Source organism: Pseudophryne corroboree, chromosome 1, assembly GCF_028390025.1.
Source record: "Pseudophryne corroboree isolate aPseCor3 chromosome 1, aPseCor3.hap2, whole genome shotgun sequence".
Lineage (NCBI taxonomy): Eukaryota > Metazoa > Chordata > Amphibia > Anura > Myobatrachidae > Pseudophryne > Pseudophryne corroboree.
This window is the reverse complement of record NC_086444.1, coordinates 808,045,519-808,070,281: the sequence shown is the minus strand read 5'-3', so window position 1 is coordinate 808,070,281 and position 24,763 is coordinate 808,045,519. Positions and strand designations below refer to the sequence as shown.

At 44.2% G+C, this 24,763-nt stretch overlaps 1 protein-coding gene across 2 annotated transcripts in view; it reads right to left on the bottom strand.

Annotated features, from left to right (window-relative positions):
• The window catches only part of PAPSS1 (3'-phosphoadenosine 5'-phosphosulfate synthase 1), a 366,081-nt gene that overhangs the window by 231,731 nt on the left and 109,587 nt on the right, over positions 1-24,763 (bottom strand). For both annotated transcript variants that reach the window (XR_010176283.1, XM_063919199.1), the window contains exons 4-5: positions 15,088-15,226; positions 13,387-13,505 (exon numbers count right to left, since the gene is read on the bottom strand). Coding sequence is in view for 1 of the 2 variants with exons in the window: in XM_063919199.1 (XP_063775269.1) it covers positions 13,387-13,505; positions 15,088-15,226 (258 nt within the window). In the remaining variant the exon portion in view is untranslated. The remainder of the gene's footprint in view (positions 1-13,386; positions 13,506-15,087; positions 15,227-24,763) is intronic.

Here is a 24,763-nt window from a genome sequence, read left to right as displayed (position 1 = left end):
CCTTGGCTAGACCGGAACAATGAGGATCACCGGAACCTCTGTTCTTCTTACGTTTATCACCTACCGTAGAGTGACAGCGGAGGGGACACATAGACCGACTGAAAACACCCAAGGTGTCCCGAGGGCGTCCACTGCTATAGCTGGAGTGTCCCCTGACCTGGAACCATATTCCTGAGGTCTCTCGTTGAGGCGAGACACCAACATGCCCAATTGAGGCACTCCTCCAAGACTTGTCACTTCTGTGAAACTTCTCGACGACGACATTACTACTGCCGGATGGAGAGTGCGTCTGCAGAGGAAATCTATTTCTCCGTCGTTTACGTCCGGAACGAAGACTGCTAAAATAACGTTTACCAGTCTTTTCCCCAGCGGAAAACTATTTCAGCTTCTGCTATTGCCGCTTTGCTCCTTGTTCCATCCTAGCGACTTACTTACGCCACTGCTGTCAAGACGTCCGACAGAAATAACACGTCAGCTCACGAAGAATATGTTCGTTGAAAACAGCTCTTAATTCAAGGAAGCTTATTGTAGACCAGCTTCTCAGCTTGACCTTTTCTTCTGGAAATACTTCCCAGGCAAGGACTGCTCCCCAGCCTCTGATATCTGCATACATGGACACCAGGATCTCATCCTGGATCCCGCACCCTCGTCCCTCTAGGAGGTGAGAACTGAGCAGACACCACAGGAGCGATATCCTGGCCCTTAGAACTATATTCCGGAGCATGTATCAGTGAGACCCGGATCACAGTCCCAACAGGTCCCGTAAACCTCACTCTGGCATTCGACCTGCTCACCGAAAAAGCCTCTTAGGCCGCACCCAACCTCTTCATCAACGGAAGATATTGATGGAGTGGCACTGCAAAACAGATCCGACTCAGGATCCTCATACCTCTTTCCACAGGAACACACAGAACCTCAACCGTTCCGTATCTACCCTGACACCCCCTCCGACATCTGTGTCGTTGGGAACAACAGCCCTTCCCTGTGTTGAAGAACAGTCAGAGAGAAACAACGATTTGCACCACTTGGTCCTGACCTCGCCTCAATCAGGCGAACATCTCAGTACAGACTAACAATGGCTCTTACTATAGAAAGAAAACCATCATACTACCATCACTCCAGTGAAATGGCAAAGACAGTCCTGGCTATCCCTCCAGGTAATCTGAATGCGCAGAACACGCATGCAAACATTTTTTTATTTTTTTATTTTTTAGGACAGGAGGACCAGGCCCTGGACCTGGCGCACCTCTGTTATGGCGTCGCTTACTACCTCCCCTTTCAGAGGGGAAAGGGCAATATCCATTAACAAATCAGGGAGGGGGAACATCTGTAACTACAGAATGTCCCCCCTCTGGATTCTATTAGTAACTCACCGGTCCTAGTGTATTCCCGGAATAACTGAAAGTAGTAACTGAGTCCTCACCGGCGCGGGGTCGCGCCACATAGACTCCGCGACCAGTGGTGGACGTGGTAGAACATAAACCTATATCTGCTTCTGCACACCTAACAAGGCTGCAGAACACTTACCTTTTCACCGTGTCCTGTCTCCACAGAAAAGGAAACATAAAAAGAACGGTATCGAACCGGTTAAAACGACTGCATCCCACAAAAGAATGCGTCACCAACCGCTGTGAAGGAGTCTAACTCACGAAGCCAGACTTACCAGTGGCATCCGCCGAGATTAACAGAACTAAGGCATCCCCAAACAGCTATATATCTCTCTGAGACATCCTCAACATTTCCCCGGCCACACCTCCTGCCGCCACGCGACAGCCTGCTGCAATGTCATAAAGTAGAATTAACATAAACAGCCTCACCCTTTCTCTGTAGGGTACATCTATCGCACAGGTTCTCAAACTCGGTCCTCAGGACCCCACACAGTGCATGTTTTGCAGGTCTCCTCACAGAATCACAAGTGAAGTAATTTGCTCCACCTGTGGACCTTTTAAAATGTGTCCGTGAATAATGAATACACCTGTGCACCGGCTGGGTTACCTGCAAAACATGCACTGTGTGGGGTCCTGAGGACCGAGTTTGAGAACCACTGATCTATCGGATACCTCTCCGAATATAACACTCCCCCATATGCATGCAATGCAAATAAGTCCAAAGTATAAAAAATAAGAATTTACTTACCGATAATTCTATTTCTCGTAGTCCGTAGTGGATGCTGGGGACTCCGTCAGGACCATGGGGATAGCGGCTCCGCAGGAGACAGGGCACAAAAATAAAGCTTTAGGATTAGGTGGTGTGTACTGGCTCCTCCCCCTATGACCCTCCTCCAAGCCTCAGTTAGGATACTGTGCCCGGACGAGCGTACACAATAAGGAAGGATATTGAATCCCGGGTAAGACTCATACCAGCCACACCAATCACACCGTATAACTTGTGATCTGAACCCAGTTAACAGTATGACAAACGTAGGAGCCCCTAAACAGACGGCTCACAACAATAACAACCCGAATTTGTTTGTAACAATAACTATGTACAAGTATTGCAGACAATCCGCACTTGGGATGGGCGCCCAGCATCCACTACGGACTACGAGAAATAGAATTATCGGTAAGTAAATTCTTATTTTCTCTAACGTCCTAAGTGGATGCTGGGGACTCCGTCAGGACCATGGGGATTATACCAAAGCTCCCAAACGGGCGGGAGAGTGCGGATGACTCTGCAGCACCGAATGAGAGAACTCAAGGTCCTCCTCAGCCAGGGTATCAAATTTGTAGAATTTTGCAAACGTGTTTGCCCCTGACCAAGTAGCAGCTCGGCAGAGTTGTAATGCCGAGACCCCCCGGGCAGCCGCCCAGGATGAGCCCACTTTCCTTGTGGAATGGGCCTTGACAGATTTAGGTTGTGGCAAGCCTGCCACAGAATGTACAAGTTGAATTGTGCTACAAATCCAACGAGCAATCGTCTGCTTAGAAGCAGGAGCACCCATCTTGTTGGGTGCATACAATATAAACAGTAAGTCAGACTTTCTGACTCCCGCCGTTCTTGAAATATATATTTTCAATGCCCGGACCACGTCCAACAACTTGGAATCCTCCAAATCGTTAGTAGCCGCAGGCACCACAATAGGCTGGTTCAGGTGAAACGCTGACACCACCTTAGGCAGAAAATGAGGACGCGTCCGCAGTTCTGCCCTGTCCGTATGGAAAATCAGATATGGGCTCTTATATGATAAAGCCGCCAATTCTGATACTCTCCTGGCTGAAGCCAGGGCCAGCAGCATGGTTACTTTCCATGTAAGATACTTCAACTCCACCGATTTGAGCGGCTCAAACCAATGGGATTTGAGAAAATCCAAGACTACATTAAGATCCCACGGTGCCACTGGGGGCACAACCGGGGGCTGTATATGTAGTACTCCTTTTACAAAAGTCTGGACTTCAGGAACTGAAGCCAATTCTTTCAGGAAGAAAATCGACAGGGCCGAAATTTGAACCTTAATGGACCCCAATTTGAGGCCCATAGACAATCCTGTTTGCAGGAAATGTAGGAATCGACCCAGTTGAAATTCCTCCGTGGGGGCCTTCCTGGCCTCACACCACGCAACATATTTTCTCCAAATGCGGTGATAATGTTGTGCAGTCACCTCCTTCCTGGCTTTTACCAGTGTAGGAATGACCTCTTCCGGAATGCCTTTTTCCCTTAGGATCCGGCGTTCAACCGCCATGCCGTCAAACGCAGCCGCGGTAAGTCTTGGAATAGACACGGTCCCTGCTGAAGCAGGTCCCGTCTTAGAGGTAGAGGCCACGGATCCTCCGTGAGCATCTCTTGAAGTTCCGGGTACCAAGTTCTTCTTGGCCAATCCGGAGCCACTAGTATCGTTCTTACTCCCTTTTGCCGTATAATTCTCAGTACTTTTGGTATGAGAGGCAGAGGAGGGAACACATACACTGACTGGAACACCCACGGTGTTACCAGAGCGTCCACAGCTATTGCCTGAGGGTCTCTTGACCTGGCGCAATACCTGTCCCGTTTTTTGTTGAGGCGGGACGCCATCATATCCACCATTGGTTTTTCCCAACGGTTCACAATCATGTGGAAGACTTCTGGATGAAGTCCCCACTCTCCCGGATGTAGATCGTGTCTGCTGAGGAAGTCTGCTTCCCAGTTGTCCACTCCCGGAATGAATACTGCTGACAGTGCTATCACATGATCTTCCGCCCAGCGAAAAATCCTTGCAGCTTCTGCCATTGCTGTCCTGCTTCTTGTGCCGCCCTGTCTGTTTACGTGGGCGACTTCCGTGATGTTGTCCGACTGGATCAACACCGGCTGACCCTGAAGCAGGTGTTTTGCCAGACTTAGAGCATTGTAAATCGCTCTTAGCTCCAGTATATTTATGTGAAGAGACATCTCCAGGCTTGACCATACTCCCTGGAAGTTTCTTCCCTGTGTGACCGCTCCCCAGCCTCTCAGACTGGCATCCGTGGTCACCAGGACCAAGTCCTGTATGCCGAATCTGCGGCCCTCTAACAGATGAGCACTCTGCAACCACCACAGAAGAGACACCCTTGTCCGTGGCGATAAGGTTATCCGCTGATGCATCTGCAGATGCGATCCGGACCATTTGTCCAGCAGATCCCACTGAAAAGTTCGTGCGTGGAATCTGCCGAATGGAATCGCTTCGTAAGAAGCCACCATCTTTCCCAGGACTCTTGTGCATTGATGCACAGACACTGTCCCTGGTTTTAGGAGGTTCCTGACAAGTTCGGATAACTCCCTGGCTTTCTCCTCCGGAAGAAACACCTTTTTCTGAACCGTGTCCAGAATCATTCCCAGGAACAGCAGACGTGTCGTCGGGGTCAACTGAGATTTTGGAAAATTCAGAATCCACCCGTGTTGTTGCAGCACTAGTTGGGTTAGTGCTACTCCGTCTTCCAGCTGTTCTCTGGACCTTGCCCTTATCAGGAGATCGTCCAAGTAAGGGATAATTAATACGCCTCTTCTTCGTAGAAGGATCATCATTTCGGCCATTACCTTGGTAAAGACCCGAGGTGCCGTGGACAATCCAAACGGCAGCGTCTGAAACGGATAATGACAGTTTTGCACCACGAACCTGAGGTACCCTTGATGTGAAGGGCAAATTGGGACATGCAGGTAAGCATCCTTTATGTCCAGGGATACCATAAAGTCCCCTTCTTCCAGATTCGCTATCACTGCTCTGAGTGACTCCATCTTGAACTTGAATTTTTGTATGTACAGGTTCAAAGATTTCAGATTTAGAATAGGTCTTACCGAGCCGTCCGGCTTCGGTACCACAAATAGCGTGGAGTAATACCCCTTTCCCTGTTGTAGGAGGGGTACCTTGACTATCACCTGCTGAGAAAACAGCTTGTGAATGGCTTCCAATACCGTCGCCCTGTCTGAGGGAGACGTTGGCAAAGCAGATTTTAGGAACCGGCGAGGGGGAGACTTCTCGAATTCCAACCTGTAACCCTGAGATACTACCTGCAGAATCCAGGGGTCCACCTGTGAGCAAGCCCACTGTGCGCTGAAATTCTTGAGTCGACCCCCCACCGCTCCTGAGTCCGCTTGTAAGGCCCCAGCGTCATGCTGAGGGCTTTGCAGAACCCTGGGAGGGCTTCTGTTCCTGGGCAGGGGCTGCTTGCTGCCCTCTCTTACCCCTTCCTCTGCCCCGAGGCAGATATGACTGTCCTTTTGTCCGCTTGTTCTTATAGGACCGAAAGGACTGCGGCTGAAAAGACGGTGTCTTTTTCTGTTGGGAGGGGGTCTGAGGTAAAAAAGTGGATTTTCCGGCAGTTGCCGTGGCCACCAGATCCGATAGACCGACGCCAAATAATTCCTCCCCTTTATACGGCAATACTTCCATATGTCGTTTGGAATCCGCATCACCTGACCACTGTCGCGTCCATAAACTCCTTCTGGCAGATATGGACATCGCATTTACTCTCGATGCCAGAGTGCAAATATCTCTCTGCGCATCTCGCATATAAAGGAAAGCATCCTTTAATTGCTCTATAGTCAATAAAATACTGTCCCTATCTAGGGTATCAATATTTTCAGTCAGGGAATCCAACCAGACGACCCCAGCACTGCACATCCAGGCTGAGGCGATGGCTGGTCGCAGTATAACACCAGTATGTGTGTATATACTTTTTAGGGTAGTTTCCAGTCTCCTATCCGCTGGATCCCTGAGGGCGGCCGTATCAGGAGACGGTAACGCCACTTGTTTTGATAAGCGTGTGAGCACCTTATCCACCCTAGGGGGTGTTTCCCAGCGCGCCCTAACCTCTGGCGGGAAAGGGTATAATGCTAATAACTTTTTTGAAATTAGCATTTTTCTATCTGGGTTAACCCACGCTTCATCACATACATCATTTAATTCCTCTGATTCAGGAAAAACTACAGGTAGTTTTTTCACCCCCCACATAATACCCTTTTTTGTGGTACTTGCAGTATCAGAGATATGCAAAGCCTCCTTCATTGCCGTGATCATATAACGTGTGGCCCTACTTGAAAATACGTTTGTTTCATCACCGTCGACACTAGATTCAGTGTCTGTGTCTGGGTCTGTGTCGACCGACTGAGGTAAAGGGCGCTTTACAGCCCCTGACGGTGTCTGAGACGCCTGGGCAGGTACTAACTGGTTTGCCGGCCGTCTCATGTCGTCAACTGATTTTTGTAATGTGCTGACATTATCACGTAATTCCATAAACAAAGCCATCCATTCCGGTGTCGACTCCCTGGGGGGTGACATCACCATTATCGGCAATTGCTCTGCCTCCACGCCAACATCGTCCTCATACATGTCGACACACACGTACCGACACACAGCAGACACACAGGGAATGCTCTTATCGAAGACAGGACCCCACTAGCCCTTTGGGGAGACAGAGGGAGAGTTTGCCAGCACACACCCAAGCGCTATAATATATATGGGAACAACCTTATATAAGTGTTGTTCCTTATAGCAGCTTAAATATATCCAATATATCGCCAAAAAATGCCCCCCCTCTCTGTTTTACCCTGTTTCTGTAGTGCAGTGCAGGGGAGAGTCCTGGGAGCCTTCCTCACAGCGGAGCTGAGCAGGAAAATGGCGCTGTGTGCTGAGGAGAATAAGCCCCGCCCCTTATTTCGGCGGGCTTTCCTCCCGTAGTTTTAGATAACTGGCATGGGTTAAATACATACATATAGCCTCAATGGCTATATGTGATGTATTCTTTTGCCATAAGGTATTAAAATATTGCTGCCCAGGGCGCCCCCAGCAGCGCCCTGCACCCTCCGTGACCGCTTGGTGTGAAGTGTGTGACAACAATGGCGCACAGCTGCAGTGCTGTGCGCTACCTTCATGAAGACTGAAGAGCCTTCTGCCGCCTGTTTCCGGACCTTCAATCTTCAGCATCTGTAAGTGGGGTCGGCGGCGCGGCTCCGGGACGAACCCCAGGGTGAGACCAGTGTTCCGACTCCCTCTGGAGCTAATGGTGTCCAGTAGCCTAAGAATCCAATCCATCCTGCACGCAGGTGAGTTGAAATTCTCTCCCCTAAGTCCCTCGATGCAGTGAGCCTGTTGCCAGCAGGACTCACTGAAAATAAAAAACCTAAAAAACTTTTTCTAAGCAGCTCTTTAGGAGAGCCACCTAGATTGCACCCTGCTCGGACGGGCACAAAAACCTAACTGAGGCTTGGAGGAGGGTCATAGGGGGAGGAGCCAGTACACACCACCTAATCCTAAAGCTTTATTTTTGTGCCCTGTCTCCTGCGGAGCCGCTATCCCCATGGTCCTGACGGAGTCCCCAGCATCCACTTAGGACGTTAGAGAAAATAAAATATCACTTACTTCCTGTGTAAGATCCTTTGCAACCGGGCTCCGCATCGACCAGGAGTTGACTGACACAGTATGCTCTCCGCGTCGGGAAGAGAATAAACATTCAGACCCCTTGAGAGGATCAAAGACCAACTCGTTACTGCCGATCTGGAGCTTAATCAACAGAGCGACCAGCACATGAGAAGAAATACTATTACTTCAGCATTCATGAATACACATATCGTAACTATATATATATATATATATATATATATATATATATATATATATAAACATATACATAAGTGGATTGTCCAGACCCGCCAGGTCCCTAGGGACAGTAATGTGTTCTGAATGTGTATGACCATGTACTGACATGCTCCAATAGTGGATCTAACAGGAAAGTTAAGGTCGACAGAAAATGTAGTAGTCGTCGACAGCAGGGAATAGTAAGCAGGCAAAAAAATAACATTCTCGGAACCCCGAGTGATCTGAGGGAAGTATACATCTATAAATTCAATAAGACTCCCCCCACATATACCTATAAAAACATATACAATTATAATGCCGTTATGTTAATTTTTACCCAGTAATTACCGTTGATGCCGACAGGGCACCCACATACGATTGTGTCACCCATCTCGTGTTTACTATTTACAAGTATAAAACTACCGACCCACTGATAGTGCATCTTCTGAATCAAGTACCAACAGGCGTCGGCGATGCCGACAGTGCTCCCCACAGGTGCTTGTGACAGAGCCCTCACACGTCGACATATGTCGACTACAAACTATAGTGGGTAAACTGACAGGAAAACTCAAATATACATGCACCACAACAAAGATTATACGCCCCTTATGGAAAATAGTGCTATATTCTTTTCCATATAGCACTAAACACTGTGCCCCCCCTCGTTTGCTGTACATATAGCCTTGGCGGGGACATGTAGTAAAATGGCGCTGAATCAGTTGTGGAGCTAAGCGCCGCCCCTTCCTGGCGCGCTTAAGCCCGTCATAAAATAATGTCAGTGGGGGTTTCTTATAAAGTGCCTAATTACTGTATAAAACTCAGCCTCTCATAACAGTACATATATATGCTGCCCAGGGCGCCCCCCCCCCCCCGAGCCCTGCACACATGGAAGCCAGCGGCGCGGGAGAAAATGGCGCGCAGCAATATGCTGGCGGGGGTCTGGGACACGGAGCCCCGGCACCGCAATGTAATACACGTCTGCCCTTTTAAGCCGTAACTTGCTGACCAGGGCGCTCTCCTCCTCCTCCCCCCCCCCCCCCCCAGCGCCCTGCACCCGTGTAAGCCGGCGGCAGGGGATCAATGGCGCGCAGCAACTTGCTGGCGGGGGTACAGGACATGGTGCCCAGGCACCGAAAATGCTTTCAATGCCAGCCTATTCAAGAAATCAGTAACCTGCTGCCCAGGGCGCTCCCCCCCCCCCCCCCAGCGCCCTGCAACCTGTGAGTGCCGTTGGTGTGTGGGAGCATGGAGTGCAGCGCGGCCGCTGTACCTCCGTTACTGAAGTCATCTGCCGTCTGAAGTCTTCTGTTCTTCACATACTCACCATGCTTCTTTCTTCTGGCTTCTGTGAGGGGGATGACGGCGCGGCTCCGGGAACAAGCAGCTAGGCGAACCAAGTGATCGAACCCTCTGGAGCTAATGGTGTCCAGTAGCCTGAGAAGCACAGTCCTTAAACTAAGAAGAAGTAGGTCCTGCTTCTCTCCCCTCACTCCCACGCTGCAGGGAGCCTGTAGCCAGCAGGTCTACCTGAAAATAAAAAACCTAACAAAGTCTTTTAGAGAAACTCAGTAGAGCTCCCCCCGTGTGTGTCCATTCACTCCTGGGCACAAAGTCTAACTGAGGTCTGGAGGAGGGGCATAGAGGGAGGAGCCAGTTCACACCCAGTTTTAGTCTTTAGCTACTGCGGATCCGTCTATGCCCCATGGTCCTTTTGGAGTCCCCAGCATCCTCTAGGACGTAAGAGAAATGTACCAAATCGTATGGAACCACTCCCGGGAAGCTCCCGGGAGAGTTTAAGGGAAATCGTCAGACTTCAGCCTCAGACATATCGTTGTAGTGTATGGGGCCCTTTAGACTCATCCTCTGATCTTCCCTCCTGCAGGGAAGATATGGTGTCATATCGATCGATGTTGACCAAATAGTTTGTGTCTTGGTACATCACATGTATCCATTGATAAATAGTCCAATAAGTGTCGGATCAGTCGTTCTAGTGTGTGGGCACCTTACCCCTCCTTACTCGCAGTCTGACACTAACCCTCCTCAAAAATAGACAATGTTAGCAAATTTAACAAAGTCACCATCCATGAAATAAAATACAAGGTTCAAGAAACACACAAGTATTTGAAAAATATTTGTTGAGTATGAAATACAAAAATATATGTTAAATAAAAGAAAAAAAAGGTAAGAAATGAAAAGGAAAGAAAATATGTATGTAGGTTTGCAAATTTACCTCACAGCATTCACATATGTTTTGTTTTTTTCTCAGAGGTGCAAGTAAAACTTCAAAAGTGCTTTGAAAGCCAATTTTGTCAACATTTTACATGTTTAATATAAAGCTTTTGTTGAAGAAGAAAAGAACAGCAGTTACTACACAGATGTATAAGAAAAATAAGGTTAAACAGAACTGAATCGGATTGTTATTGCCTTTATTAGCCATCTGGTGATGAGGTGCAACAAAATTTAGCTGACACTTTTATGGTTCATCAATTATTTGCAGCAGAGGAAGCTTTATGGCCCTACATATCAACATTAAAGCTTACAAAGTAAGATTTGCCAAGTCCTTGTATAGACTACAAAATGTGAGCCCATGAAAAATATCACTAGTTTAACTTTCTGCTGATCAACTAATGGTAATCCCATTTCTGGAAAATGCAAATGTGCAGAAGTTAGAAATGATCGCAAATCTCATACAAGTCATTTCTTCATAATTCGCAAATGCTGCATTGAACTATTAATGAGGAGTTAATAGAAAAGGCACAATTATATAAAGTACCTTAATGAAGAAAAGTTTTTCAAACCAGCGCTCCAAACCAGTAGTGCTGCACCGTCCGCTGAAGTGGTCACCCCCACTCCCAAAGAAACGTTAGACAATTCACAAAATGCAGATGTGCGCACCCCGGGGTAGTACGGGATAAGTATTTGAATGTTAATTTTGCATGAAATAGTCAGATATTCAAATATTAAGATCCTTCCTTGAAGATCAGAACAGAGTTCCTCTTCATTCCTGTATATCAGCACAATGGGAGGGTATTACGCTGTTGCTCTCCTCTTCCTGGTGCCAGGTGATGTAATTACTAGATTCAGTTCCTGGCACCACACATTTCAGATTTATAATCCACTATAATCCGTTACTGTAATGTAAATAAATAACATATTGGTAACGTTTTGCACAATGTGGATGGTTTTACAGCGGGCAAAACCTTCTCAGTCCGAGAATTATACCTGGATTGTAGAATCATTTTGCCCGCTGTAAAACCATCCACATTGTGCAAAACGTTACCACTATGTTATTTATTTACATTACAGTAACGGATTATAGTGGATTATAAATCTGAAATGTGTGGCGCCAGGAACTGAATCTAGTAATTACATCACCTGGCACCAGGAAGAGGAGAGCAACCGCGTAATACCCTCCCATTGTGCTGATATACAGGAATGAAGAGGAACTCTGTTCTGATCTTCAAGGAAGGATCTTAATATTTGAATATCTGACGATTTCATACAAAATTAACATTCAAATACTTATCCCGTACTACCCCGGGGTGCGCACATCTGCATTTTGTGAATTGTCTATATAAAGTACCTGTTTCAACATCTGATTCCGAAATACATGATTGAACTTTTTTTCCCTTTAGTTCAGTTTAATGTCTTTTTTTCAGTTTGCTGCATAAATACTGTAAAGGTTGCTATACTAGCTGGTCATATCACATCAATAAAGACAGATAAAATAAATATTGAACATGATGGGAGAGAGCATGGTAAATTTCCTCAATGGTGTAACTGACAACATAGGATGGCTTAAGGCCCTCATACATCAGAAACCAGTTTCCCCGATCATTGATGATCAGCGATCTGTCAGGGAATCAGTGGAAACTCTTCACTTTAAATATCCCCAACTTACCGAGCAAGACCATTTTCAGTCAGGATACCGATATATTTAAACATACTTAATATTCCCGATTCTCTGACAGTCGAGGGATCATGAAATTGCGTCAATACGCAGCTGATCTATGGGGGCCTACATTCTATTAGATCATAGGTTCAACTGTGGTGTCTTAATTTAGATAAGAGACTCTGTCTCTCCCACAGGACAAAACAGGAATTAAAAAAAAATAAAAAAGTGCTTTTATCAATCCCAAAAGTGACGTTTCAGTGATAACGGTTTTCTTTTTGTGTATATATTAAAACACTAAAGTATTGCGAAAGTTGATCATTAACTACCTTGATCCAACCTGTAAGTTTCCATACATTGATCTTTTATGTAAGTTTCCACATACTGACAAAAGTGGAGTTGTTTAGTCAGAACATAATGGGGTCTACCCTACTGCTCAGTCTCAGCTTTCTGTTTACACTGATACGGATATTTAGCAATAAGCTAAGATTTACTACTTCCCAACTCTAATCCGCTCTGCACTTTTTAAATCAACCCCACCTGCAGTGCAACATGGTTTTGCCAAGGTGCAAATTACTCTTTTTTTTTTTTTGTATTTGTTTTTACAGCTGAATCAGGCTTTTATCTCAAAGCACTTTAACATGTACTTACATGAAATGTATTAATAGATATTTTATGTAACACAATGGATGGAATTCAATTGATTATCACGTCTGAACTACTGTAAAGTGACGGGAGATCGCGGGGGTGATATTCAAATGAGTCACTTTATCACGCCCATAGAGGTCGGGTTTAGCTGCGTAAAGCGGCTAAACCCTACCAAAATGCTGGGCGCAATCACAAAAAATGCCGTTTTGGGCGCCCAAACAAGTCACTTTTCACGCATTTCAGCTCGCCACCCCTGGGGGGGTGCAAGCTGAAATGCAGATGCCAGCAGCCATTGCGTCTGAACGGAGCTACAATTGAATAGCTCAGTTTGGGTGCCATCTAGTGGCTGCCTGCAGGGCTAATATTTGAATATCGCCCCAATTTGTCATTTAGTTATAGTGGTTTAAACGGGTAAAGAAAAAAAAAATTGATGTTATTTATTAGACTTAGAAGATTAAATGAAATAAAATACAATTTTTTTTCTAATCCTTTAAAAAGGAGAAGAAAAATAAAAAAAGTAATAAGATCACTAATTGATAACCGTTTTGTAGCATCCTGACAAGTATAAAGAAATGGATGAGAAAACCAGCGTGGGGGTGGAAGATGTGGGACCCAAGATCATCATCTCAAGTGAATTGCAATCACACAACTGCATATATAAACTTTAACACTGTATATGCCTATTTTTCCCCCGACAAGAAAATAATTAGCAAAATATTATATTATAAATGGGGTACAAGAGAGTGACTGATAAAGTGCCCTTTTAAATCTATTACTAGACATCCTTACTAATTAGTGATTATTTTCCAACCCACTTACTTACCATTTCCTGCAAAAGCTCAACAACTTGTTGAATGCAGTCGTTTACATCACAAGAATCCGTTTTTAAGACTAACTCTGGTGCCTCAGGCTTCTCATATTCAGCATCAATCCCAGTAAAACCTAAAAAGGCAATGTAAATCCATAATACGCTTATGACCAACGCTTGCAAAGGCATGAGTTAGTTGCGGCATAGTCACAGTCGCAAAGTTCATCCCAGCTCCCCTTCATTTGCAATTGTTATGCTGAGCAACCATTCAGGACACAATAGAGAAGAGGACTGGAGTGAGAGAAGGAAGACACTGTGATAGTTCCTAACCAGTAACTGATCGTCCCTTTAATGCCGCAGGTTTAAGTGAACAGTGAAGAGAGTAAGCAACAAAATTATTCCATGTATCATGAGCACCTGATCAAATTTAGTTTATTATACAGAACTATTTCAGTGATGGACAGCATTATGTCCCCAGGATCTAATGCAAGATGGAGATATGGTAAAGTTACATTGCGCTTTGTGTGTATCCTGAGCACTGTAATAGATTAGTTACTACAGTAATACCTGCCAACTATAGTAACTTTGTCAGTACTGCTTCGGAAAGGAGGGGCTCCTAACCTCAGCTCTAGATCGGTCTTCTGCAGGTTACAAATATTCATATAGAAAAGCTGCTAGTAACATTTTCTTGACAATCAAAGTGTTTCTTTCATTAGTAGTTCAAGTGATTCTACTAGTATATTTGGCCTCAAACATGTTTTTGTTATTGCGCTTCTCTACAATTACAGATTGCCAAGTATGGTAGTTAAGGTGGACTTGGATATATCATTTAACACCTAAGATGAATACAAACAACAAACAATTGCAATACAGAGTTTAATAGTAATCTACCTTCTACAAATGGAAGACTAAATGAACTATTTAAAATTGACAAAATAAAAAAATAAAAAAAGGCTTGGCCCTTGTACCTCATTCCCCTAGATTGTAAGCTCCTTGGAGAAGGGCCCTCTTCCCTCCTGTTCTCACAGCCCTCTTCTCTTACACTTCAATTACAGCTCTCTCCTACTTAGCGACAGTCTATACCCGCATCACCTCTCGCTCTAAACCACTCATCTCTTCCAATGGCTGCCCGCCCCTAGTAGTATGCCGATTACTCCTTTGCGTCCTTACATCTCTGCTGTAGTGTGTACTGAGAACTGTGGTGCTAATAGTTACCTGTGATCGGTTTTTAGTTTCAGTTACTGTAATGTTAAGTTCTGTGTACCCTGTAATGTTCTAATGTCTGCCGTATGTATGGCGCTGCAAAACACTTGAGACGCCTTATAAATAAAATGCAATAATAATAATAATAATAATAGTTCCTCTATGTACAGTAAATAATGGTATCTACTGAGATATCTCCACTATTGAACAACACGTGATACATCACCCAGTGTAGCATAAGAGAGATCACCAGAAATAACTACTGTATGTAAGCTGAAAAACATTCAATTTCTTTTTTCTGTGTTTAGAAAGTCTAAAAACAAATTACATTTGTTAGAGTTAAATGAACTTAAAATTATTATTTTTTTCTATTTTGTATAGGATAGCATAATCTTTTATTTAAAAACAAGAAAAAGTCTGGTTCAAAAATGTCCAGTAAAGTCAGCCATTTAAATAAACACATCCTGTACCTTGTAGAGAAAGCTGGAGAAGGACTTCCAGATGAAGGCTTACCTTTGATTTCCCCAGCTCTTGCCATTTTATATAGTCCTTTGACATCTCGCTGCTCACAAACATACAAAGGAGCATCCACAAACACTTCATAAAATGGCAGACTAGCTGCCTCATGAATTTGTCGGGCATTGTTACGATCCTGAAAAGGACAGAGGGTACAGGTGGAAAAAAGTGTTAATCGAGGCATTGTGTGTATTTAAAAGCACCAAACAATACTTTAAAAGACATACACAGTTGTACATTTCTTCTTTGTGGTTTAAAAATTACACACCTATGGCATATACCTAATAATTTACTTTATTAAGGGGCAGAATTCAATGGTTTCTGATAAATTTTCATGTGGTGAAGTCAAATTTTTTTAGCGCAATTTTCTTTCTTTGGGTAATTCAATTAGCCACCCTTTGCAATGCACAAAAAAAATCCTGTTCCCAGGTGAAACAAAATCCTTGATAATGCCAGCTATCAGGGGCAATATAATTAGCCCCTTGGGATCAATTAGCCAAAGTAATTTACTGCAGCAAATTGAATTCCCCTCTTAAGGGTCATATACACGGGAGAGATGTGTGCTGAGCGAACCGCTCAGCACACATCTCTCCCGCCGCTCAGCACAGCGCGATCTGTGCTGAGCGATGCGGGGGAGGACGGGGAGCCGCTAATTTCACCCAGCGGGTGAAATGAGCGACGTGCTAGATTGGCCTGCATGCAGGCTCAATCTAGCACCAGCGGTAGCGATGTGCGGGGCCGCGCATCGCTATCGCTGAGTGGGCTACACACGAGTGATCTGTTCTTAAAATCTAACCAATCTAGTCAGATTGCTATGATTTTAAGCATGGATCTCTCCGTGTGTACCCCCCTTTAGTGTCTTACTAAAAACGCAATTATTCTCTATCGTAATTTCAAGGGGAGTAATTTAATTACAGATTCCAATGACCCAATCTAATGTAAAATGAGTCAAACAGATCAGAAGAAGGTGGTTATATCACAAACCAGTTCAGAAATGACATTATGACAGCTGTGTCATATTCCATTTCTACAAGTGTAAAGGTCTTTGCTTTTGTTTTTATCATATTAGGTCATTGAACGTCTTTGCCGATGGCAGACCACTGTACTAGCTGCACTCACCAGGCTATGAGCCGAAGTCAATTAGCCCTGAAAAGTTGTTGTTGCAGAACGGGGAGTTTACAGCGTAAAACGTGCCTATTCAATTGTCCGCAAACATGGATTTGCAGTAATTTTACCGCAAATTTCACCACTTCTAAGCAGGTGATAAACTTGGGGAAAATCCCTATTTAAAGTTACAAATGTCAGGATGTGGTTCAGAACCCATGGGACACCCCCCTGAATGACTAATTAGGCACTTAGAAGTTTTAAAACATGTCATTTTTGGAGTGAAAAAGTGCAAAATGATGGAAATTGTGGTACAGGGTATGGGACAGGAATATTGGGGTGCTTTATGACTGGGGCGAGTCTTTTTAGGCTTGCAAGTGGAAGTAATCAGGGTTTTTTGGAACTTTTTTCAAATTGGTGTTAAATGACCCCTATATATACTTATACCGATTTTCATGTTACCCCCAATTTAAATGTATCTGTTATTTTAATGATAAACCGTAGCTTTCTACCTTTTTTTTTTTATTTAAAAAAAATTCATATAACAGCAATTTGACTTTTTTCTTTGTGGAAGGGGGGGGGGGGTACAGGCAGATTTACCCATTATTCACTGCAAGCAATCATTTTCACACTAATCCAGTTTTCAGGAATTTCAAATTGAACAGGCTAATCGCAGGAGCGTGCATACCCGCAAAAAAGACAGTTTTTGCGACAAAAAAGTTGCAGAAGCCACAAAACCTGCAATCGTGGTAAATTACTGCTATTTAGCATCTAACTGAATTCGCCCCTTTGTGGGACAGACTGCACTGGGTACAGACCACATCACCAACAAGTAGTACAGGTCTAGATAGAAAACTTTAATCTCAGAGTGCAGTTGCCCTTCATTCAAGTAAAACCCTAAGAATGGGAACTTTCTTACGAGTAAAAAAGCCAATTAGAATACTGAATCTTGCTTATTATGATCATAGCCTAGCCCTTTTTTTTTTTTGCTACCTCATAGGGGGGTGTGGATCATAGGGTTGACCACACTTAGGTCGACAGTGTCTAGGTCGACCACTAATGGTCGACAGTAAGTAGGTCGACACAACAGAAGGTTGATATAAGATTTTTTTTTTTTTAAATTGTGTCGTTATCTCCCTAGAGTGACTGGGAACCCCAATTAGTGCACTGTGTTCGATCGCCATACTTCGGGCAAGGTGCCTCGCTCCGGGTACCATTATCAATTGTAAGAATGAAAGAAAGAAAAAAGTGAAAAACTCATGTCGACCTTCTGTCATGTCGACCTAGAGACCATGTCGACAAATAGAGGTCGACAATGTCTAGGTCAACCAAAGTGTGGCTGACCTAGAGACCGGATACCCTCACAGGGTCAGTAAATTTGTAATTGTAGGGGGGGAAACACGTCAATTGAAAGATCGCTCAGATAACTGAATTACTTAAAACATTGTTAACAATAGGATTAAACTGGTTAGCTAATCTTACTTAAAATATAGGCTTATAGTGAGCACTGTAAATGTAGCCTGATAATTCTGGAACTATTGTTGAGGTGGAAGCAGCAGGTGAGATGGAGCAAAATTCTTGCTTCCAGGAGGTTATTTTTCAAAGCAGCTCTATCCATTATATCTATATTATATTTACTAACACAGTGACTGTGGTAGGAAGACAAATGCTTAGTGATCAGATCATAATCCAGGCTGATAATGCTGATCACATTGAAATCCAAATTGGACGAGAGCATGGACAGAGCTGCCTGATTATTTCCATCCTTACTGTATGTAGTTGACTTGCCGACAAGCACTATATAGACCCTGGAATACACTCATCAGGAGGAGATCGACAAGTGCTGCATGTACAACTGTAAACATGATGATTAACCACCGTGTTTACAACTGTATTTGTGATGACAATGAAATGCTTTAAGTGCCATATCCCGCTGCCTGCGTTCCAGGGTCCACATAGTGCTTGTTGACGAGACCCATGCATCTCCGGACCTAGGCTCATTTAGGGCTTTATAAAATGCATTTCAAGGACCGTACAGAAGACAAGCGGTCATTAATTATGAATAGAAGATTATGTCACCATGCCTCTGTATAAAGGATCGGAACCTCTCTGGTTGGTTAGGCTGTGGAATTCCTAACCACAGGTGGTAATGGACAATGCAAACCTAAAAGAGAAAATGGACTGGATGCCTCTCCTATGAGGCTAAATTGGTAACAATCACTCTGAGGGGGTTTCAGGTAACAATCACTCTGAGGGGGTTTCAGGTAACAATCACTCTGATGGAGTTTCAACCTTACTACCTGTTAATGTAAGTCTTTATGTAACACCAATAATCCTAAATTCTGTATCTTAGAGGGACATGTACTAAGCAATGATAAAAGTGGAGAAGTGAGCCAATGGAGAAGTTGCCCATGGCAACCAATTAGCTGCTCCGTATAATTGTATAGTATGCAAATTAGAAATGTTACGTAAATGCTGATTGGTTGCCATGGGCAACTTCTCCACTGGCTCACTGCTTAGTACACCCACCACTTAGTGCCAGAACTGACCGCCTGCCAAAAAGAAATAGTTCTGAGTTTGGGTGAACAACTGTGACACTAACATGTGCGGTTATTATTTAAGTACTATACATCATTAAGATTCTGCTTATTGGGAATGTTCACATGAGTTTAGAAATAGCACAGTGCTTGTTGCAACACAAAATGTGCATTTTTCAAAAGCGGATACATTCTCATATTTATTTTCCTCTGCACAGATATTTATGTAATGGCCGTATACACATACATAACGGGAATAGGAAAAGGTATAAAACAATATACGTAATCTTACTCAGGTCTTCAATTCAATTCATTAAAAGAAAAGAAAAAACAAACTAAAGGGCCATACACATTAGACTATTATTTTGACCAATATGGCCGATACAGACGATTGTGAACAATATATTGTTCACATAGTCTAGTGTGTATGGTCCTAGCAATCAACGATGCGCGCACCCGCGCTCGTTGATTGCACATCAGCGGTCGGAGGTGCTGCACGCTCAATGTGAGTAATGTCACTTGCGACACTACTCATCACGGCATATGTGTACGGAGCCGCGATGTGCGATGTTCACAATGTGAGACTGCTCCACCTCCCTGGCAGCGGCTCCATCCCAGGCAGCAGCTTCCTCCGCATCAACAGCTTCCATCCTGCCAGCGGCTCCCTCCCCGCCAGCGGCTTTCTAGCTAAGCCGCTAACAGGAGCTCAGCATCTCCGTCCACTGCCCCACCAATTCAATTTTTTATACCCCCTGGCCACCAATTATATTTCCACTGTACCACCAACGTAATAAAAAATTAATTATAAATGGGTTCAAAATAAATATATATACAGGTTGAGTATCCCGTATCCAAATATTCCGAAATACGGAATATTCCGAAATACGGACATTTTTAAGTGAGAGTGAGATAATGAAACCTTTGTTTTTTGATGGCTCAATGTACACAAACTTTGTTTAATACACAAAGTTATTAAAAAGATTGTATTAAATGACCTTCAGACTGTGTGTATAAGGTGTATATGGAACATAAATGAATTGTGTGAATGTAGACACACTTTGTTTAATGCACAAACTTATAAAAAATAATGGCTAAAATGACTTTTAGGCTCTGTGTATAAGGTGTATATGTAACATAAATGCATTCTGTGCTTAGACTTGGGTCCTATCGCCATGATATCTCATTATGGTATGCAATTATTCCAAACTACGGAAAAATCCCATATCCAAAATACCTCTGGTCCCAAGCATTTTGGATAAGGGATACTCAACCTGTATATATATATATATATATATATATATATATGTTTTTTTGTTTTTTTCCCCCGCCCTAAAGTACAAAGGTACGGCACTCCTAGCGGCTTGAATAAAGGACAACAGCAGGGCATGCGTGTAGACAACATTTCAATGCCTGTATTGCGGCATTGTCATCAGGTCTTTTTTGCTGCAATAAAGGCAAATATGTAAAAAAGGTGCCAATTCCAAAGATATCTTTTGTCTTTCAAATTGTTTGAAAAATTGCTTATAATGTGTACACTCAATTTCGTTTGTCAGGGCTCTGGGAAGTTCAAGGGAAATTGCTCATCTTCCACATTGTTCAACTTTCAAATTGGTCATGTCTTCTAGTGTGTAGGACCCTTTAAGGTCATGACCTACGGTATATTCAGCCCAGAAATATGTCACATGGTAATTAAGAATAAAGTAATTATAACTTAATTATATGCACTTGTTGCATTGAACGAAAAATGATTAAGGCATCAAAATTATATTGCAGCTATAATTAAATATTATAAAAAATATTCAAAAAAAAAAAACATCTGACTTGTGTATAGAGCAAAAAAAAAAAAAAAAAAAGTACTAAACAAACACCTGCTGATAAACACTCCAAAAGGATGATGACAGTATTTTTTTAAAAAAGAATAGAATACAACTGCAATGGAGTTTAGCTGCTATGCATTAGGCAGGCTGACAAAAACTGCATAAAGTTGTATCATTCAATAAATTTTGTCATATATTCCACTGAATCCTGCACTACGCAATCGTAAGTGTACAGTATGTGCCGCCTGCTCCTTGAAATGTTAGCAACAAAGACAGGAGGTTGTTACTGAAGATGATCCTGATTGAATGGCCAGTTCTCAAACCCAGCACACATCTAAATGCAAATAAATAGTATTCAAAGCTTTAAACAAAGTTAATTATTTGCAATTCCAGTGCTCAAACCAGGGGCGGAACTCTGGGAGGCAGTGGAGTCGGCTGCCGCCGGGCTCCTGACCTCAAGGGGGCACATCTCCTCCACTGTCTCCCGCTGCCTGACCCTGAAGATCGTTCGCTGCTAGGAGCTTATGGGGTATATGCAATTAGCGGCGAATCGCGGCAATTTTTCGGCCGTTTTTTAATTCGACACAATTCGACCGTCTAATTTCAGCAAGTGGGTGCCGAAATTGACCATATTCAATAAAAAACGGATTCGACAGTCCCGCTGACGAAAAACGGCCGATTTGACGGATTTTGTTACGATTTTTAAAAAACGGGGAAAAACACGAAAAAAAACTGCTTGGGGTCCCCCCTCCAAAGCATAACCAGCCTCGGGCTCTTCGAGCCGGTCCTGGTTCTAAAAATCCGGGGGGGGGAAAATGTCATGGGATCCTCCGTATTTTTAAAACAAGCAACAGGCTCTGCGCCTGGTGCAAAAAATACGGGGGACAAAAAGAGTAGGGATCCCCCGTATTTTTTACACCAGCATCGGGCTCCACTAGCTGGACAGATAATGCCACAGCCGGGGGTCACTTTTATACAGCGCCCTGCGGCATTAAATATCCAACTAGTCACCCCTGGCCGGGGTTCCCTGGGGGAGTGGGGACCCCTTCAATCAAGGGGTCCCCCCCCCAGCCACCCAAGGGCCAGGGGTGAAGCCCGAGGCTGTCCCCCCCATCCAAGGGCTGCGGATTGGGGGCTGATAGCCTTTGGAAAAATGAAAGAATATTGGTTTTTCCAGTAGTACTACAAGTCCCAGCAAGCCTCCCCCGCAAGCTGGTACTTGGAGAACCACAAGTACCAGCATGCGGGAGAAAAACGGGCCCGCTGGTACCTGTAGTTCTACTGGAAAAAAAATACCCAAATAAAAACAGGACACACACACCGTGAAAGTAAAACTTTATTTCATACATGCCTACTGGAAAAAACAATATTCTTTCATTTTTCCAAAGGCTATCAGCCCCCCATACGCAGCCCTTGGATGGGGGGGGGGGGGGGGGAGACAGCCTCGGGCTTCACCCCTGGCCCTTGGGTGGCTGGGGGGGGACCCCTTGATTGAAGGGGTCCCCACTCCCCCAGGGTACCCCGGCCAGGGGTGACTAGTTGCATATTTAATGCCACGGACGCAGGGCGCTGTATAAAAGTGACCCCCGGCTGTGGCATTATCTGTCCAGCTAGTGGAGCCCGATGCTGGTGTAAAAAATACGGGGGACCCCTACTCTTTTTGTCCCCCGTATTTTTTGCACCAGCACCAGGCGCAGAGCCCGGTGCTGGTTTTAAAAATACGGGGGATCCCCTGTCATTTTTTCCCCCGGATTTTTAGAACCAGGACCGGCTCGAAGAGCCCGAGGCTGGTTATGCTTTGGAGGGAGGACCCCACGCCATTTTTTTTCGGGATTTTACCATTCCATTTAAATATATATATATATATATATATATATATATAAATAAAATATATAAATAATACTTGTGCCTCCAAAATAGACAAACCAAGTACCTAATCCCTTCTAATATAGATATGCTATTACCAATAAAAAAAAAAACACCAAAAAACACATGTTTTAAAAATTTTTTATTAGATTCCCCCACCAAAGTGTGGCGAATTGAAAATGACGAATTTACTGTCTAAAAGCACTGTTGTCGAATTTCCAAACTTCAATTGAATATACTTTTGGCGAATTGCTGCATTTGTACCATTGAAGAAATGTCGAATTTGACAAATGTCGAATTTCGAAAGTCCGTTTTTTTGACGGAAAGTACTGAATTGCATTGTCGATTTTTTTTTTTTTTTGGCGAAAAAGTCCAGTTTTTCGACAATTTCGGGAATTCAACCGCAATTGCATATACCCCTATGTGTCAGTGACATGGAAGCTGCCTCCTAGTATATACAGAGAGCTGGCTGTGGCTACAGTTAGGGGGAGCTCCAGAACGCAGCTGCTGCCAGGCCCTTCCAGATGAGCTGGCCAAGCGATGCTCTCTGTTCTTCCGTTGGGCTGATAGCAGCAGGTAGGCACTGACAGCACTTGCCTCAAGCTGCACTGTTGGTGTGTGTGTGTGTGTGTGTGTGTGTGTGTGTGTGTGTGTGTGTGTGTGTGTGTGTGTGTGTGTAAGTGAAGGAAGCATGTATTTGTTTTTGTTTGTGTGTGTGTTTTTAAGTGAAAGAGGCGTGTGTGCGTGGAAGGGAGACGTGTGTGTGTGTGTGTGTGTGTGTGTGTGTGTGTGTGTGTGTGTGTGTGTGAGTGAAAGAGGCATGTTTGTGAGTTAAAATGATGGAGGCGTGTGTGTGTGAGTTTAAGTGAAGGAAGCATGTGTAAGTGAGAGGCCTGTATGTGAGAGGCGTATGTTTAAGCTAAGGAGGCGTGTGTAAGTAAGAGGTGTGAGTGTAAGTGAGAGGCGGGTGTGTGTTTAAGTGAAAGAGGCGTTTGTGTGTTTTTTATATATATACTGTATATCGGCACACCACTGCGCCAAAGCATCTACATTGTGACACGCTGGCGGGTGAGGGAGTACTGTAGGTGTGCTATAAAGGTATGCTGGTGTCTATTTTATTGTGATGACTGACTTGGAGTGCGTCCACTTTGTATGTGTATCTATATTACTATTGGGAAAGGCACCTGAGCACGCTACTACTGTTCAACATGAGTGCCGGATAGCTACATATGAAGGGTGTGTGTGTATACAGTATGTAGGGGGGCACCAACATTTATCATGCCTCCGGGCGACTGGGGCGAACTTACGCCACTGGCTCAAACTAACCACAGCTTTACATCTGCAATAAAATGATGACCAGTCAGGGTTACCGGCTTCACATAATACTTTCTTTGTCTTCCATAAAGTAAATATAAATAATCCACAGCACATTATTTATCCTAAGTATTACTGTAAAGGCCCATACACACTTAACTATAAAATGAGCGGCGTCGCTCATTTTCCCCCTCCCTGAGCGATGTCGCTCATTTTATCGGCAAGTGTGTATGCCGCCAGCGACGACCGATGCGCGGTCCCACGGGTCGGCAACGATAGTCGCTGTCGTCAGTGCATGCATGCAGGATCTGGACTGTCGTCCACGACCTGCATGCAGGGCTGGCGGAGGCGTGACGTCACTGAGCGATATGAGCGGTCATATCGCTCAGTGTGTACAGTCGGCCGCCGACCGGGCGGCCGGGAGGGGGAAACATTAGACGTCGCTCACAGAGCGACATCGTCTAATATGTACGGACCTTAACGTGACTAATAATTACATAGTACCACACTGCACAACAGAGCATGCACTGTAATCAGATCACACATCCCATCCACAGAAGTCTGAAAGCTCACACCCAAAGCAGGATCCGGCTGTATCTTTCTTTCCTTCAGTCAGAGCCATGGCAAGTGTACTTTATGACAAAAATAAAAATCATAATATACTGGATGGACTAGCTAATGAAGAGGAACTGTAGCAGCAGTATATCATTGAAGTGATATCCAGCAATGCATCGCCAACATCTGAATTGGGACAGAATAATTCAAAGGATTATAAAAAAAGATTGGCCAAAATTCCATATTTATCTTATATTCCTTTCAGGATGCATGAATGACTGACCGTGGTTAAGGGAGAAGTACACCCAGACTCTGGAGGGACTCAAATGTTTTTAATAAGATATTTACAATACAAGTTGTGAGCAATAAGTTTCTGGATGTGCAATGCATAGGTAGAGTAGACACAAATCAGTCTAGTTTTCAACTGTAAACTCAAACTAAAGATTTTCTGAAATGCCAAGGCACAAAACCGTATAAGCA